At 42.1% G+C, this 18,672-nt stretch overlaps 2 protein-coding genes across 4 annotated transcripts in view; both read right to left on the bottom strand.

The window, feature by feature from the left end:
• Positions 1–6,249, bottom strand: part of LOC115157009 (beta-1,4-galactosyltransferase 2-like) — a 131,200-nt gene extending 124,951 nt beyond the window's left edge. For all 3 annotated transcript variants that reach the window (XR_003868373.1, XM_029704844.1, XM_029704845.1), the window contains exon 1: positions 5,836–6,249. The gene's annotated coding sequence lies outside the window, so the exon portion shown is untranslated. The remainder of the gene's footprint in view (positions 1–5,835) is intronic.
• Positions 6,250–6,993: 744 nt separating this feature from the next.
• LOC115157008 (V-type proton ATPase 21 kDa proteolipid subunit-like) lies at positions 6,994–15,938 on the bottom strand (the record flags this gene model as incomplete). Its single annotated transcript, XM_029704843.1, has 5 exons — positions 6,994–8,976; positions 9,119–9,309; positions 9,569–9,620; positions 10,487–10,556; positions 15,907–15,938. Coding segments are annotated over 5 exons (372 nt in total), but the record flags the coding sequence as incomplete, so codon positions are not given.
• Positions 15,939–18,672: the final 2,734 nt, after the last annotated feature.

The following is an 18,672-nucleotide window of genomic DNA, read 5'->3' as shown; positions in this document are numbered from 1 at the left end:
CTAACGTTTAAGTTCCTTGCTCAGAACATGAGAACATATGAAAGTTGGTGGTTCCTTTTAACATGAGTCTTCAATATTCCCAGGTAAGAAGTTTTAGGTTGAAGTTATTATAGGAATTATAGGACTATTTCTCTCTATACCATTTGTATTTCATATACCTTTGACTATTGGATGTTCTTATAGGCACTTTAGTATTGCCAGTGTAACAGTATAGCTTCCGTCCCTCTCCTCGCTCCTACCTGGGCTCGAACCAGGAACACATCGACAACAGCCACCCTCGAAGCAGCGTTACCCATGCAGAGCAAGGGGAAAAACTACTCCAAGTCTCAGAGCGAGTGACATTTGAAACGCTATTAGCGCGCACCCGGCTAACTAGCTAGCCATTTCACATCGGTTACACCAGCCTCACCTTGGGAGTTGACAGGCTTGAAGTCATAAACAGCGCAATGCATTGCGAAGCGCTGCTGGCAAATGCACAAAAGTGCTGTTTGAATGAACGCTTACCAGCCTGCTGCTGCCTACCACCGCTCAGTCAGACTGCTCTATCAAATCATAGACTTAATTATAGCATAATAACACACAGAAATACGAGCCTTAGGTCATTAATATGGTAGAATCCGGAAACTATCATCTCGAAAACAAAACGTTTTTTTCTTTCAGGGAAATACGGAACCGTTCCGTATTTTATATAACTGGTGGCATCCCTAAATCTAAATATTCCTGTTACATTGAACAACCTTCAATGTTATGTCATAATTACGTACAATTCTGGCAAATTAGTTCGCAAAGAGCCAGGCGGCCCAAACTGTTGCATATACCCTGACTGTGTGCAATGAACGCAAAATGACACAATTTCACCTGGTTAATATTGCCTGCTAACCAGGTTTAAAAATATATACTTCTGTGTATTGATTTTAAGAAAGGCATTGATGTTTATGGTTTGGTACAGTCGTGCAACAATTGTGCTTTTTTTGCAAATGTGCTTTTGTTAAATCATCCCCCGTTTGGCGAAGTCGGCTGTCTTTGTTAGGAAGAAATAGCCTTCACAGTTCGCAATGAGCCAGGCGGCCCAAACTGCTGCATATACCCTGACTCTGTTTGCAAGAGAAGTGACACATTTTCCCTAGTTAAAAGAAATTCATGTTAGCAGGCAATATTAACTAAATATGCAGGTTTAAAAATATATACCGTAGTTTCCGGACTATTAAGCGCACCTGAATATAAGCCGCACCCACTGAATTAAAAAAATATATATATTTTGAACATAAATAAGCCGCACATGTCTATAAGCCGCAGGTGCCTACCGGTACATTGAACCAAATGAACTTTACACAGGCTTTAACAAAACACGGCTTGTAACAAAAATAAATAGGCTTTAACGAAACACGGCTTGTAACAAAAATAAATAGGCTTTAACGAAGCACGGCTTGTAACAAAAATAAATAGGCTTTAACGAAACACGGCTTGTAACAAAAATAAATAGGCTTTAACGAAACACGGCTTGTAACAAAAATAAATAGGCTTTAACGAAACACGGCTTGTAACAAAAATAAAAAGGCTTTAACGAAACACGGCTTGTAACAAAATAAATAGGCTTTAACGAAGCATGGCTTGTAACAAAAAAATAATAATTTGCAGTAAACAGTAGCCTACCAAGAAAGTCATTGGTCACTATCTTCCTCCTCCTGTGCACTGAAACCATCTCCTTCGGTGCCGGAGTTGAATAGCCTCAGAATTGCTTCATCCGATATTGGATCGTTTTCAATGTCGCTCTCGTCACTTTCATCCGGAGGCAAATCCCCCGCTGAGCCCTCTTCAACACGCAGCAGTCCAGCCTTTCGAAACCCGTTGATGATAGTGGATTTTTTGACAATGCTTTACGCTGTCAGGACCCACAAATTTGAAAGCGGGAAAAATCCATATATTAGCCGCGTCATTGTTTATGCCGCGAAGCTCAAAGCGTGGGAAAAAAGTTGCGGCTTATAGTCTGGAATTTACAGTACTTGTGTATTGAGTTTAAGAAAGGCATTGATGTTTATGGTTGGAGCAACGTGTACCTAAGCGATTATATGCAACGCAGGACAGGCTAGATAAACTAGCAATATCATCAACCACGTGTAGTTAACTAGTGATTATGATTGATTGATTGTTTTTTATAAGATAAGTTTAATGCTAGCTAGCAACTTACCTTGGCTTCTTACTGCCCTCGCGTAACAGGCAGGCTCCTCGTGGAGTGCAACGTAAAGCAGGTGGTTAGAGCGTTGGACTAGTTAACCGTAAGGTTGCAAGATTGAATCCCCGAGCTGACAAGGTAAAAATCTGTCGTTCTGCCCCTGAACAAGGCAGTTAACCCACCGTTCCTAGGCCGTCATTGAAAATAAGAATGTGGTCTTAACTAACTTGCCTAGTTAAATAAAGGTCTAAAAAATAAAAAATAAATAAATAAAATATCGCCGTCCAAAAATACCGATTTCCGATTGTTATGAAAACTTGAAATCGGCCCTAATTAATCGGCCATTCCGATTAATCGGTCGACCTCTATTCTGTATAACACCCCTACCTTGTTACAACACAACTGATTGGCTCAAATGCATTAAAAAAGAAATAAATTCCACAAATTAACTTTTAACAAGGCATATCTGTTAATTGAAATGCATTCCAGGTGACTACCTCATGAAGCTGGTTAAGAGAATGCCAAGAGTGTGCAAAGCTGTCATCAAGGAAAAGGGTGGCTACTTTGAAGAATCTCAAATATAAAATATATACTGCTCAAAAAAATAAAGGGAACACTTAAACAACACAAGGTAACACCAAGTCAATCACACTTCTGTGAAATCAAACTGTCCACTTAGGAAGCAACACTGATTGACAATAAATGTCACATGCTGTTGTGCAAATGGAATGGACAACAGGTGGAAATTATAGGCAATTAGCAAGACACCCCCAATAAAGAAGTGGTTCTGCAGGTGGTAACCACAGACCACTTCTCAGTTCCTATGCTTCCTGGCTGATGTTTTGGTCACTGTTGAATGCTGGCGGTGCTTTCACTCTAGTGGTAGCATGAGACGGAGTCTACAACCCACACAAGTGGCTCAGGTAGTGCAGCTCATCCAGGATGGCACATCAATGCGAGCTGTGGCAAGAAGGTTTGCTGTGTCTGTCAGCGTAGTGTCCAGAGCATGGAGGCGCTACCAGGAGACAGGCCAGTACATCAGGAGACGTGGAGGAGGCCGTAGGAGGGCAACAACCCAGCAGCAGGACCGCTACCTCCGCCTTTATGCAAGGAGGAGCAGGATGAGCACTGCCAGAGCCCTGCAAAATGACCTCCAGCAGGCCACAAATGTGCATGTGCCTGCTCAAACGGTCAGAAACAGACTCCATGAGGGTGGTATGAGGGCCCGACGTCCACAGGTGGGGGTTGTGCTTACAGCCCAACACCGTGCAGGACCTTTGGCATTTGCCAGAGAACACCAAGATTGGCAAATTCGCCACTGGCGCCCTGTGCTCTTCACAGATGAAAGCAGGTTCACACTGAGCACATGTGACAGACGTGACAGTCTGGAGACGCCGTGGAGAACGTTCTGCTGCCTGCAACATCCTCCAGCATGACCAGTTTCGCGGTGGGTCAGTCATGGTGTGGGGTGGCATTTCTTTGGGGGGCCGCACAGCCCTCCATGTGCTCGCCAGAGGTAGCCTGACTGCCATTAAGTACCGAGATGAGATCCTCAGACCCCTTGTGAGATCATATGCTGGTGCGGTTGGCCCTGGGTTCCTCCTAATGCAAGACAATGCTAGACCTCATGTGGCTGGAGTGTGTCAGCAGTTCCTGCAAGAGGAAGGCATTGATGCTATGGACTGGCCCGCCGGTTCCCCAGACCTGAATCCAATTGAGCACATCTGGGACATCATGTCTCGCTCCATCCACCAACGCCACGTTGCACCACAGACTGTCCAGGAGTTGGCGGATGCTTTAGTCCAGGTCTGGGAGGAGATCCCTAAGGAGACCATCCGCCACCTCATCAGGAGCATGCCCAGGCGTTGTAGGGAGGTCATACAGGCACGTGGAGGCCACACACACTACTGAGCCTCATTTTGACTTGTTTTAAGGCCATTACATCAAAGTTGGACCAGCCTGTAGTGTGGTTTTCCACTTTAATTTTGAGTGTGACTCCAAATCCAGACCTCCATGGGTTGATAAATTGGATTTCCATTGATTATTTTTGTGTGATTTTGTTGTCAGCACATTCAACTACGTAAAGAAAAAAGTATTTAATAAGATTATTTAATTCATTCAGATCTAGTATGTGTTATTTTAGTGTTCCCTTTATTTTTTTGAGCAGTGTATTTTGATTTGTTTAACACTTTCTTGGTTACTACATGATTCCATATGTGTTATTTCATAGTTTTGATGTCTTCACTATTATTCTACAATGTAGAAAATAGTAAAAATAAAGAAAAACCCTTGAATGAGTACGTGCCCAAACTTTTGACAGGTACTGTATACACACACACGCACGCACGCACGCACACACCGATACTTAAATGAAAATGGCTGTATAGAAATAGGTCTCTATTTCATGAGTTTATTTGCTATAGCCAATCTACACAATTATCATTTCAGCTACATTCAGCTACATCTTCTTATAACTACACTGAACAAAAATATAAACGCAACATGCAACAATTTCAAACATTTTACTGAATTACATGTATAAGGAAATCAGACAATTTAAACAAATTCATTAGGCCCTAATCTATGGATTTCATTTTTTTTTACATTTTAGTCATTTAGCAGACGCTCTTATAGTAATGTTACAGTAATACATTTCATCCATTTCATTTCATGCATTTTTTTGTACTGCCCCCCCGTGGGAATCGAACCCACAACCCTGGAGTTGCACACACCATGCTCTACCAACTGAGCCACAGGGAAGGTACATGACTGGGAATACAGATATGCATCTGTTGGTCACAGATACCTTAAAAACAATGGGCCTCATAATGGGCTTCAGGATCCTATCACAGTATTTTTGTGCATTCAAATTGCCAATCGATAAAATTAAATTGTGTTCGTTGTCCGTTGCTTATGCCTGCCCATACCATAACACCACCATGGGGCACTCTGTTCACAACACAATTAGCATTAAATTCTGGCAACAGCTCTGGTGGTCATTCCTGCAGTCAACATGTCAATTGCATGCTCCCTCAAAACTTGAGACATCTGTGGCATAGTGTTGTGTGACAAAAGTTGTGAGTGGCCTTTTATTGTCCTCAGCACAAGGTGCAACTGTGTAATGATCATGCTGTTTTATCAGCTTCTTGACATGCCTCACCTGTCAGGTAGATGGATTTTATTGGCAAAGGAGAAATGCTCACTAACATGGATGTAAACAAATTTGTGGACAAAATTTGAGAAATAAGCTTTTTGTGCGCATGGAACAGTTCATAAAACATGAGACCAACACTTTACATGTTGCGTTTATATTTTTGTTCAGTGTAGATACCAGTGGACAGCGCAGGATGGATCTTTCCATCGCTGCTTCCAAGGACCGTTCTGCTTATTGAAATAATGTTGTTGAACGTGTGGGTCTCTTGAAAAAAGGGACGTTGCAAATGCATGTAGAATCGCGGGTCTAGGATGCTTCAGCAAAATGTGCATGACACCAAAGCAAATTGTATAACGAAAACATCAATAACCACAATTAAACATATAAATGTTGATAAATGGAGATGTTTGGGATAATAAAGAATAATCAAGATGGCAGGCTAAATTAAAAAATACAAGGTAAACAAAAGAACGAAATGTGATGAACAAATGAAATAGAATAGTCTTACCTTGAGGTGGCAAGCAATCCTCCTCTCTTCTATGAATGCATTTCCTTTTTGTTGCACCAAGCTTTTAATTGAAATCTGTAAATGTCATTAAAAAAAAACTAAAATTACAAAAATCCCTCACAAAAAATGCACGTAATAAAGCATGGATCCCGTTTTATTTCTGATGATAAAATCGGTCATTTCATTTTTCGTGCAGATACTGTTAAAAACGTTTTGCCATATAAAAGACATGGCAGATATGAATGCCTCATTTTGTTTGATCATTTACGGAGGGCAATATGCCAAATATAGTGCAGTAAATCTTCTATCTTCATAATTCAGTCAATCCGTTAGGCTTGGTGTTGATATGAAGCAAAAAGGAGACTGTAGCAGGTTCATCTCGCTCTCTTCAGTACGGAGTCTCAGTTGGTCCAAACTCTCGGGTATTCTGCCACCAGAGGGAGCTTACACTAGGTCCTATCAGCATTGCACATCTCGAGTAGTTTGCAGCTAAAAAGACCGGACAACAGTAAGTGTAATATCGTCAATTTGTGGGGTACAATTTGATGTCAATAAAAGTCAATTAATTAATATAGCAAATGTTGCTGTCCCCACTTTTGTAAACGTAATTAAGCAATAAGGCAGAGGCATAAGGTGTGATAGGTCCCCAGTAAATGTGCAAATGATTTAATATATAGCGCCATCTATCGAAATTATAGAGTGGGACTGGGACATAAGGAAGATCATTACAAAAACATTTTAAAAAACGACTTACATCCAGAAGAGGATGGTCATACCGCTGAGCCAGGTTCCTCTAAGTTTTTTTCCTTTTAGGGAGTTTTTCCTGGACACTGATTCCACCTCTGCTTGCTCTGAGGTCTAGGCCAGGCTGCCCTACCAAGCAAAAAGGGCAGTAACTGCTCATTTGGTCCAAAAAAAGAGTTAATGTCATTTCTGATACATGAAATACATGCTTAATCATGGTGCCAAGTATACTGCCTCTATTGTATTGTGTTTTGGAGAAAATGGGGGTCATGCTGTGAAACCAGGGTAAATAAAAGCCATTTTTCTCAGTTCCACGCTGAGCAGTTAGTGCCTTTTTGCTTGGTAGGGCAGCAGGTATCTCTAAAGCACTTTGTGACAACAGCTGACGTAAAAAGCTTCATAAAATACATTTGATTGAACGGTCAGTTTGGTGTATTTTATTCTTTCAAGGACAATTAAGTCAAGAGGACCCACTTTTACACATGACAAAACAATGGATTCACCACAACATATTAAACACAGTCACTAAAGACAGAGGCATGGTCTAGAGATCTTCATTTACATGAGGAATGACACACCACTACAGTACAGGTGGCCAACCAAGGACCTAGTCTCTCAAAGTAAGACATGAGCATTCATGGCCCTCTCTCAAGCAGCATACTTTGAAACCAACAACAGTTGGGACTTACAGTCCAAATGTTATCCATTGAAGTAAAATGCTTCAGTACCAAGGCTCTCCAGGACCAAGATGACCACCCCTGTATTACACCAAAGGTCATTAAGGAATGTTCAAAAGTAAGGAATGAACACCGCTGAATCATTTAAATAAAATGGTTGGGAAGGAGAGGATGGGGACTCAGTGTGAGCCCTCCATAAGTGCATCTCAAATGGCACCCTATGTCCTATATATAGTTGACAATAGACTCAAAGATTGTATTTAACATTTAAAGGCTCAATCTAAATGTCTTAAAATCAGTAGCGCTGGTGGACATAGATGTTGCAGCTAAATCAATAAATTCAAAAAAATTTTACAAAAGCACGACTAAGAAAAAGGCCAACCGGTCAGAAGAAGTTCTTATCGATGTTCTGCTCGAGTACCATCTCTAAAATAATACATGTCAGCCCATTCAAAAGACAAGGAGCTTGGCGTATCCAAGCTCAAAGTTACACAAAAACAGAAGGAAAGCAGAATAATGTACACGGGTAAATGGTCTTGAAGAAAACCGCTACATTTCTCACTCTCCACAGATAGTTAACAGGGGGTTACAGACCAATCTGAGAAGGAAAGAATGAAAAAAATAGATGGTCACTTAAAATCAAATACATGTATATTTCAGCCACAGCTCATTCACTGTGGATAAAGACCACTTGCATCAACAAAAAAATCTGACAACCCAAGCTAAGGTACATAGAATGGTAAACACCCTCATAGTTCACAAAACAACAGACCCTTTATATACACACACACACACAAATGTACTATTCTCATTTTTAACCAATCAGAAGCGAAGAGTGCCAACCAAAATGGTATGCATACATCCACACAAATTAAACAAATGACAGCTGACTAATGTCAAACAACCAAGAATTACCATTTCAGAGTAATATCTCTTTAGATCACCTTTGTATCAATACATTTTGATTCATTTAGTGTTACTATAGTACTGGTTACTTACACCAGTCATTGATAAATATATAGTAACTGAAACTAGTGAAAAACATTATGGATTACATTAGCCATAAATATAATAATTTGCTTTGTTATACCATGACTTTTGCATACCAACATTTCAATACTTCAAACAATTTTTTTACAGGCATTTATCACAATTCCATGTAATGAACAGAACAGCTCTTTACGGATTTGCATTGGCTCATGAAACTCTAACTTCCTTCATACTGGACACATATTCATGAAAAGGGCATCCATGAGTTTATCTGACTCTGGGGAAGTAGACAGGGCCTCATTGCCAAAATATGGCTTTAAAGAAATCCAATAAAAATAAATTATAAATGTCCCTACTACTACTGAATGTAATTGATACAACAGTAAAAGTACGTGGGGAATCCCCAGAGGTTTGCTAGAGATTAATTACTTTTTTCCTATAACTACGGTAATACGAACATGAATTTTATTCAAAAGGGATAGGATTTTGTCTTAAACACTTGCAGTTTAATCTAACCTTTCGGTTGCATTCCTTTAAGACAAAATGGTGCAAATATGTCACTCTTCAGCAAATGGTTAAAAACAATCACAGACAAAAAAGACATTTCAATAATTTACTATGTATTTACACAATCCATCTGCTTCTCCAGCTTTGTCTTCCATTGATCTTGTCATCGTGATCTTATGTCTTGCGGATACATCTTCTAGTCACCCATTTTTACTTTCGACGTCTATAAGAAAATACATATATTTGATTATGTAATAAGAAAAACAAGAAGTAAACCTATATTCAGTTCATGCAATCAGCTACAGAATGATTATGCTATTCAACCAATCAAAGGATGAAAACTGTGTCAAAAGAATGTCAGTTACCTGCAAGATGGCTACAATCACTCCAAATAGCCCAATCGCACTGCCGAAGATTTCCACAATAAGGATTTTGACGAAGAGGCTGCCGTTCTGGGCATCAGCCAGGGCGGCTCCACTCCCAACGATGCCAACACAGATGCCACAGAAGAGGTTGGAGAAGCCCACAGTAAGACCAGCACCAAACATGGAGTAGCCTGTCAGGAAAGAACACTATCAGCACAGTCTTTACTTTATAGCCTGAAATTGTATTTTATCATTTGAGCTATTGAAGCCAATAGCAAAATGTGTCTACTTTACATCTAATGTTGAGTCTGCCTTTATATCATTGGAAATTAAGAACACGTTCGACTTCCAATCAACGACTAGCCTGAGTGCCATCATGCCAACTCCTTGTCACTCATGGTCATGCCAAACAGGCTAATTAACACCCAATGTCGGCAATTATCTTCTTACCTGCTTGGTAGTTCCTTGCACCAATGGTCTCTGGTGTAGTGCCGCTAAAGCTCTATAAAGGGAAAGATGAGGTGAAAAGAAATAGAATGATGTCTCTAATAAAATTGGAGCTGTCTACTACAGTATCATACATCAGTAAGCCTGAAGATTCAAGGCCGTTCCCCAAGATGGCCCTTCCTGAGGCTACGGCTAGTTATCACAGGTTCAGTCCCTAATGGTACCCTATTTCCTATTCATTGCACTACTTTTGACCAAAAGGAGTACACTATATAGGGAATAGGGTGCCATTTGGGATAAAGACATCTTAATACTATATCACCAAAGTCACTAGTGATAAGTACTTTACACCACTACTTAAGTCGTTTTTTGGGGGGGGCATCTGTACTTTACGATTTCTATATTTGACAACTTTTACTTCACTACATTCTTAAAGAAAAGCATGTACTTTTTACTCCATACATTTTCCCTGACACCCAAAAGAACTCTACATTTTGAATGCTGAGCACGACAGAAAATGGTCCAATTCACACTCAAGAGAACAACCCTGGTCATCCCTACTGCCTCTGATCTGGCGGACTCACTTAACACAAATGCTTCATTTATAAATTATGTCTGAGTATTGGAGTGTGCCCCTGGCCGTCTGTAAATATTAAAAACAACAAAATTATACCATCTGTTTCTCTTACCTTTGATAAGTAAAAATATTTTTGCAAATACATTTACTTTTGATATTTAAGTATATTTAAAACTAACTAGACTTTTACTCAAGCAGTATTTTACTGGGTGACTTTCACTTGAGTCATTTTCTATTAAGTAATCTTTACTTTTACTCAAGTTTGACAATTGGGTACTTTTTCCCCACCACTGTTAAAAAGGACACAAATGATTATCATATCATAAGCCACCTCTCATGCTTACCTCAGCCATGTTACTTATCACGATTGCCATGATGATCCCATATATAGCTACGGCCTCGCAGAAGATAATGCTGTGGGGACAGGACGAGACAATAGCATTTAACACAATACATTGATGGGAAAGACTGCGGTCTTATCAATACAATACATACAGTTGAAGTCGGAAGTTTACATACACCTTAGCCAAATACATTTAAACTCACTTTTTCACAATTCCTGACATTTAATCCTAGTAAAAATCCCCTGTCTTAGGTCAATTAGATTCACCACTTTAATTTAAAGAACTTGAAAATGTCAGAATAATAGTAGAGAGAATTATTTACTTCAGCTTTTATTTCTTTCATCACATTCCCAGTGGGTCAGAAGTTTACATACACTCAATTAGTATTTGGTAGCATTGACTTTAAATTGTTTAACTTGGGTCAAATGTTTTGGGTAACCTTCCACAAGCTTCACACAATAAGTTGGGTGAATTTTGGCCCATTCCTCCTGACAGAGCTGGTGTAAGGTTTGTAGGCCTCCTTGCTCGCACACACTTTTTCAGTTCTGCCCACAAATTTTCGTTAGGATTGAGGTCAGGGCTTTGTGATGGCCACTCCAATACCTTGACTTTGTTGTCCTTAAGCCATTTTGCCACAACTTTGGAAGTATGCTTAGGGTCATTGTCCATTTGGAAGACCCATTTGCGACCAAGCTTTAACTTCCTGACTGATGTCATGAGATGTTGCTTCAATATATCCACATCATTTTCCTCCCTCATGATGCCATTTATTTTGTGAAGTGCACCAGTCCCTCCTGCTGCTAAAACAACCCCCACAACATGATGCTGCCACCCCCGGGCTTCACGGTTGGGATGGTGTGACGACCCTCCCACTCTGTCCTCTCTCTTGTTCTTGTTTCTTTATTAGGAGGCCGGTGGGCGGAGTTGGAAGGGTCGTCAGATGAATGGGAAACACCTGGGCTCGGGTGTTTCCCAGGATAAATGGACCTCTTCCACATTCATTGAGGAGACTCTCTCCACACAGACACCTTGCTGTTTTTGGTTGTGTAGTTTTGTGGTTTTTTTGGTTATTTGCTTTGGCACCTTTCAACACTCAGCATTATTACATTCAAGTATGCAACACACTCACTTACACTACTGATTACTGATTACACATGCCATTGTTACCTACTTAGTTGCTTTATTTAATAAATATATATTTTTGTTACCCTTTGTCTCCACGTTGTCTCCCTTTTGTTGCGAACCCTGAGCCGGTTCGTAACAAGTGGGGGCCCATCCGGGATCTTGAACTTGTGTTTGGGAGAAAACGTGGAGGTATGTTAACTTGAGGTGCTTTGTTTGTTAGTTTGAGTTTGGTGCTCAGTACTGGTTGCTTTGTTTTGTTTGTGTGCTGCGTTGGAGAGAGTACATTGGTTAGTTTCCAGGCCTCTGCCCAGCCTGGAAACACTTGTTCTACTCGCTGTGGGAACATTGGTCTGAGGTGAGTACAATCAGCTGTGTACCTCGGTGGGAGATTTGGATAGGGTAGTGAAACTTACTACCTGGAGCTATAGCCTTTTTCCCCTGATAGGCTTAGCGACGTGTTTCATTTTGGAATATGTTGGGCATTGTTAAAGTTTGTTATTTTTGTGTGGTGTCTGTGGACTGAGCAGTTGTCTCGGGAGCACATCCGTGGCTTGGTGGAATCTACCAGCGTGCTGGGGGGTTACTTCCTCGCCAGCGGGCTAAAGTGCATAATTACCCACCGCAAATCTGCATGAAGACTAGGGTTGAGTTATTGTAGGTTTTGGGGAAGCTCCATATCTCATCTCTTTTCTGTGGTACCAGTGTGATTGTTATTTCTCTTGTTGTGGTCTGGTGTGCTCAGAGGGGTTGAGTGAGAATTTTTTTTTTTTCTCTCTGACTATGACGTCTAATGTAGACGAGTTCATTCGCTTTCCATCAGAGGAACTGTTAGATTTATGTACTAAAGAACAGCTGTTGAAGGTTGCTGAACACTACAAGGTTGAAATTAGTGATAAACGTCTAAAAAATTCTATTAGGTTAATATTGAAGGCCAATCTGATGGAGAGTGGTATTCTTGACATTACCACTGGGGCAGCCTTTGCTGAGGACTCGCCGTCTCCCCGATATGTCACAATTACCGCTCCATCGGTTAGTCCTAGTAATCTTCTTTTTGAACAGCAGAAAGAGCTGCTTCTGTTACAGCAAGAGCACGATCGTGAGAAGCTAGAGTACGATCGTATAAAATATGAAAAGGAATTGGCTGCTGATCAGTTAAAATATGAAAAGGAATTGGAATTTAAACAGGATATGGAGCGTGCAGATCGGTTGAAATATGAAAAGGAATTGGAATTTAAACAAGATATGGAGCGTGCAGATCGGTTGAAACATGAAAAGGAATTGGAATTTAAACAAGATATGGAGCGTGCAGATCGGTTGAAACATGAAAAGGAATTGGCTGCTGATCAGTTAAAATATGAAAAGGAATTGGAATTTAAACAGGATATCGAGCGTGCTAAAATCAAGCTGCAACAAGAGCGACTAGAGTTGGTTAGGGAAGGAAAGCTCTCAGGAGAGAGTTTGCTCTGGGAAGGTGACCCAGAATTACTTAGGAATCGTTCCTCTTTTGGTCGTGCCCCGGACACATTTGACATTGTTGGGAATTTACGGTTGTTGCCTCAGTTTAATGAAAGGGATCCTGAGACATTCTTTTTGTTGTTTGAGCGTGTTGCTAACGCTAGGAGTTGGCCTGATTCTGATCGCGCTTTGATGTTGCAATGTGTGCTGACTGGTAAAGCGCAGGAAGCATATTCAGCTCTTAGTGTAGCCGACAGTGTCATTTATGATAAGGTTAAAACGGCGGTGTTACAGATTTACGAATTGGTTCCTGAGGCTTACCGCCAACGATTTAGAACTTTAAAAAGGGATGATAAACAAACTCATGTTGAGTTTGCGCGAAAATTATCTTCACAGTTTAATCGCTGGTGTTCCGCCTCTGCGGTTATGACTTTTCAAGGGCTGTGTGATCTGATTATGCTAGAGCAATTTAAGGACACAATCCCTGATTATATAGCGACGTATATTAACGAACGAAAAGTAAAGACTGTCGCTGAAGCTGCGGTTTTGGCAGACGAATATGTTTTGACTCACAAAAGTGTTTTTGTAGAACCCCGTACTTGGAGTGAGTGGGGGCGTTCAGAGAGATTTGAGCCACGCTCACAGAGATACTCTGGTTCACGGGCAGAGTTGTATTCAACTAGGGTTGAGCCTGACTCCCGTGGTAAAACTGACTTTGGTCAAGAGTGTCACTACTGTCACGGTTCAGGTCATTGGAAAAATGAATGTCCGGTTCTCAGGTCTAGGGGTAAATTCAGTACGTGTGATAACGTTAAATCTAGGCCTACGGCGTTAGCTGCGTCTGTTCCACATCAGTTTACTACTGAAACATTGTCTCAGGCCCAGGGCCATGTGAAAGTTCATATTGACCCAGGCTATTTACCTTTCGTTACAGAGGGTTTTGTGTCTATGTTAGGAAGTAAGAACCTAGTGCCAGTGAAGATCCTACGAGACACAGGTGCCTCGGAATCGTTTGTGTTGGAATCTGTGTTACCCTTCTCTGCTGAGTCTGATTCTGGGAATAGTGTTCTAATTAGGGGAATAGGTTTGAACAATCTGTCAGTTCCATTGCATAGACTAATGTTGGATTGTGGACTGGTGAAAGGTGAGGTTGTTGTGGGAGTGCGTCCTTCGTTGCCTATTGAGGGTATCGACGTTATCCTTGGGAATAACTTGGCTGGCGAGAGTGTGTGGCCTGTCGTGTTTCCATCTCTAGTGGTTTCCACTGAACCGTCACTTGTAGGGATTCCTGATGAGAGTGAGCAGAGGTTCCCAGCGGTGTTCTCTGGGGGTACAGTGACGCGGTCTATAAGCCATGGTAACCTGGTCCCTGCTCCGGTAAATGAGAATACCACAAAGAAGTCTCTCACTGTGTTCCCTATTATTCCGTTGTCTGTACTCCTCTCCGATCTAAACAATGCGCCACAGACTGACCACACATTAGAAGAGTTGCGTGACCAAATTGTGCCTGTGGAACAGTTGGGAGATGTCGCATATGGTTATTTTCCCCAAGAGGATGTTCTGATGAGAAAGTGGGTGTCTATAGGGGACGGTAAACCTGTTCGTTTGGCTGATAACGTTGCTTCCCTTGGTTCTGTTAATACTAGGTCTGTGCATGAGAAAAAAAATGTTCCTAGTCCCGATGATTGCATACTGCAGGGTAGATTAAAAAATTCTGAGACACTGGATATTTTGGATGGCCCTTTCACTCAGCTACCTGTTGATGGGCGGAAAGAGCTGGTTGTTCTGATTCGGAAAATTCCAGGTTTGTTTTCTGTGACACATACACGTACAAACTTGATAGAGCATGATATTGACACTGGAAATGCTGACCCCATTCGTCAGCGGTGCTATAGAGTCTCTGTAGAGAAACTGCGTTGTCTGGATGCTGAGGTCAGGTACATGCTGCAGAGTAAGATAGCAGAGCCTTCTTTCTCTAGTTGGGCTTCTCCCTGTATCTTGGTCAGTAAAACGGATGGAACGGACCACCGTAATGTAAACGGAGTTACTAAGCCGGATTAATTTCCTCTTCCTTAGATGGAGGATGGCGTTGATCAAGTCGGCGCAGCTAAGTTGTGAGCAAATTTGAACGGTTATTGTGCCATTGGCAGGGGCCACTGACGAGTAGGGCATATGACATTTTTGACTTTATTACATCCTCTAGTCTGTACTCGTATTCGTTATGAGTTTAGGACTATGAATCGTTGGGAAATGTTGTTTGCGTTGGTAGCTAATGTGGTCTCTTGTGTGCCCTGTTCCTGAGTGTTATGTGAGTGATCATTGTTGGGGGTTGTCATGTTCTAACTTTCCTGTCTGTTCCCTCCTGGTCTTGTGTTCTCCTTTCCTCTTAAATGTTGCTTCCCTTATATATAAAGGTTGCTGAGGACTGGGGAGAAGGAGGTTGGTTGGGGCAAGTGGAAGGTGAACATGTAACCTCTTGTAAATTTGAGACGCAGAGGTCTGTGAAAATTTGGGGTTGAGAGCCCTGTTAGTTTCTTTCCAAAAAGTAACGGTTATCAGTTGAACTACTCGGGCATTGAAAAAGAAGCGCTAGCACTCATTTGGGCGCTAGAACACTTTGAAGTGTATGTTGGGTCAGGAGTAGTACCTATTGTGGTCTACAACGACCATAACCCTCTCACCTTTTTCAGGTCCAGGATGTGTCCTAATCAGAGGATAATGAGATGGTGTTTATTTTTACAATCCTTCCATCTAGATGTGAGGCATATCCGGGGAACTGATAACGTGATTGCTGATGCGCTCTCTCGTGCGCCCTGTTCCTGAAAATTTATGTGACTGACCGTTGTTTGGTGTTGTCGTGTTCTGTCGTTCCTGTCTGTTTCCTCCTGGTCTCGTTTTCTTCTTTCCTCTTAAAAGTTGCTTCCTGTGTAAAGGTTGCTGAGGTCTAGGGAGGAGGAGGCTGGTTGTAACAGAGGGAACTGTGAACACGTAACCCCTTTTCAATTTGGGAGGCAGAGGCTGGTGCGTTGTTCCGGGGTCCTTGTTGGTCCCCGGTTTTATGGGGGGGGGTGTGACGACCCTCCCACTCTGTCTTCTCTCTTGTTCTTGTTTCTTTATTAGGAGGCCGGTGGGCGGAGTTGGAAGGGTCGTCAGATGAATGGGAAACACCTGGGCTCGGGTGTTTCCCAGGATAAATGGACCTCTTCCACATTCATTGAGGAGACTCTCTCAACACAGACACCTTGCTGTTTTTGGTTGTGTAGTTTTGTGGTTTTTTTGGTTATTTGCTTTGGCACCTTTCAACACTCAGCATTATTACATTCAAGTATGCAACACACTCACTTACACTACTGATTACTGATTACACATGCCATTGTTACCTACTTAGTTGCTTTATTTAATAAATATATATTTTTGTTACCCTTTGTCTCCACGTTGTCTCCCTTTTGTTGCGAACCCTGAGCCGGTTCGTAACAATGGTGTTCTTTGGCTTGCAAGCCTCCCCATTTCTCCTCCACACATAACGATGGTCATTATGGCCAAACAGTTCTATTTGTTTCATCAGACCAGAGGACATTTCTCCAAAAAGTATGGTCTTTGACCCCATGTGCAGTTGCAAACCGTAGTCTGGCTTTTTTATGGCGGTTTTGGAGCAGTGGCTTCTTCCTTGCCGAGTGGCCTTTCAGGTTATGTCAATATAGGATGCGTTTTACTGTGGATATACACTGCTCAAAAAAATAAAGTGAACACTGAAACAACACAATGTAACTCCAAGTCAATCACACTTCTGTGAAATCATACTGTCCACTTAGGAAGCAACACTGATTGACAATACATTTCATTGCTGTTGTGCAAATGGAATAGACAACAGGTGGAAATTATAGGCAATTAGCAAGACACCCCCAATAAAGGAGTGGTTCTGCAGGTGGTGACCACAGACCACTTCTCAGTTCCTATGCTTCCTGGCTGATGTTTTGGTCACTGTTGAATGCTGGCGGTGCTTTCACTCTAGTGGTAGCATGAAACGGAGTCTACAACCCACACAAGAGGCTCAGGTAGTGCAGCTCATCCAGGATGGCACATCAATGCGAGCTGTGGCAAGAAGGTTTGCTGTGTCTGTCAGCGTAGTGTCCAGAGCATGGAGGCGCTACCCGGAGACAGGCCAGTACATCAGGAGACGTGGAGGAGGCCAACAACCCAGCAGCAGGACCGCTACCTCCGCCTTTGTGCAAGGAGGAGCAGGAGGAGCACTGCAAGAGCCCTGCAAAATGACCTCCAGCAGGCCACAAATGTGCATGTGTCTGCTCAAACGGTCAGAAACAGACTCCATGAGGGTGGTATGAGGGCCCGACGTCCACAGGTGGGGTTGTGCTTACAGCCCAACACCGTGCAGGACCTTTGGCATTTGCCAGAGAACACCAAGATTGGCAAATTCGCCACTGGCGCCCTGTGCTCTTCACAGATGAAAGCAGGTTCACACTGAGCACATGTGACAGAGTCTGGAGACGCCGTGGAGAACTTTCTGCTGCCTGCAACATCCTCCAGCATGACCGGTTTGGTGGTGGGTCAGTCATGGTGTGGGGTGGCATTTCTTTGGGGGGCCGCACAGCCCTCCATGTGCTCGCCAGAGGTAGCCTGACTGCCATTAGGTACCGAGATGAGATCCTCAGACCCCTTGTGAGACCATATGCTGGTGCGGTTGGCCCTGGGTTCCTCCTAATGCAAGACAATGCTAGACCTCATGTGGCTGGAGTGTGTCAGCAGTTCCTGCAAGAGGAAGGCATTGATGCTATGGACTGGCCCGCCGGTTCCCCAGACCTGAATCCAATTGAGCACATCTGGGACATCATGTCTCGCTCCATCCACCAACGCCACGTTGCACCACAGACTGTCCAGGAGTTGGCGGATGCTTTAGTCCAGGTCTGGGAGGAGATCCCTAAGGAGACCATCCGCCACCTCATCAGGAGCATGCCCAGGCGTTGTAGGGAGGTCATACAGGCACGTGGAGGCCACACACACTACTGAGCCTCATTTTGACTTGTTTTAAGGCCATTACATCAAAGTTGGACCAGCCTGTAGTGTGGTTTTCCACTTTAATTTTGAGTGTGACTCCAAATCCAGACCTCCATGGGTTGATAAATTGGATTTCCATTGATTATTTTTGTGTGATTTTGTTGTCAGCACATTCAACTACGTAAAGAAAAAAGTATTTAATAAGATTATTTAATTCATTCAGATCTAGTATGTGTTATTTTAGTGTTCCCTTTATTTTTTTGAGCAGTGTATTTTGATTTGTTTAACACTTTCTTGGTTACTACATGATTCCATATGGTTTACTACATGATTCCATATGTGTTATTTCATAGTTTTGATGTCTTCACTATTATTCTACAATGTAGAAAATAGTAAAAATAAAGAAAAACCCTTGAATGAGTACGTGCCCAAACTTTTGACAGGTACTGTATACACACACACGCACGCACGCACGCACACACCGATACTTAAATGAAAATGGCTGTATAGAAATAGGTCTCTATTTCATGAGTTTATTTGCTATAGCCAATCTACACAATTATCATTTCAGCTACATTCAGCTACATCTTCTT

This window comes from Salmo trutta, chromosome 21 (genome assembly GCF_901001165.1).
Source record: "Salmo trutta chromosome 21, fSalTru1.1, whole genome shotgun sequence".
Classification (NCBI taxonomy): Eukaryota; Metazoa; Chordata; class Actinopteri; order Salmoniformes; family Salmonidae; genus Salmo; species Salmo trutta.
The sequence above is the reverse complement of the archived record's forward strand: the minus strand, read 5'-3'. Positions and strand labels throughout refer to the sequence as shown.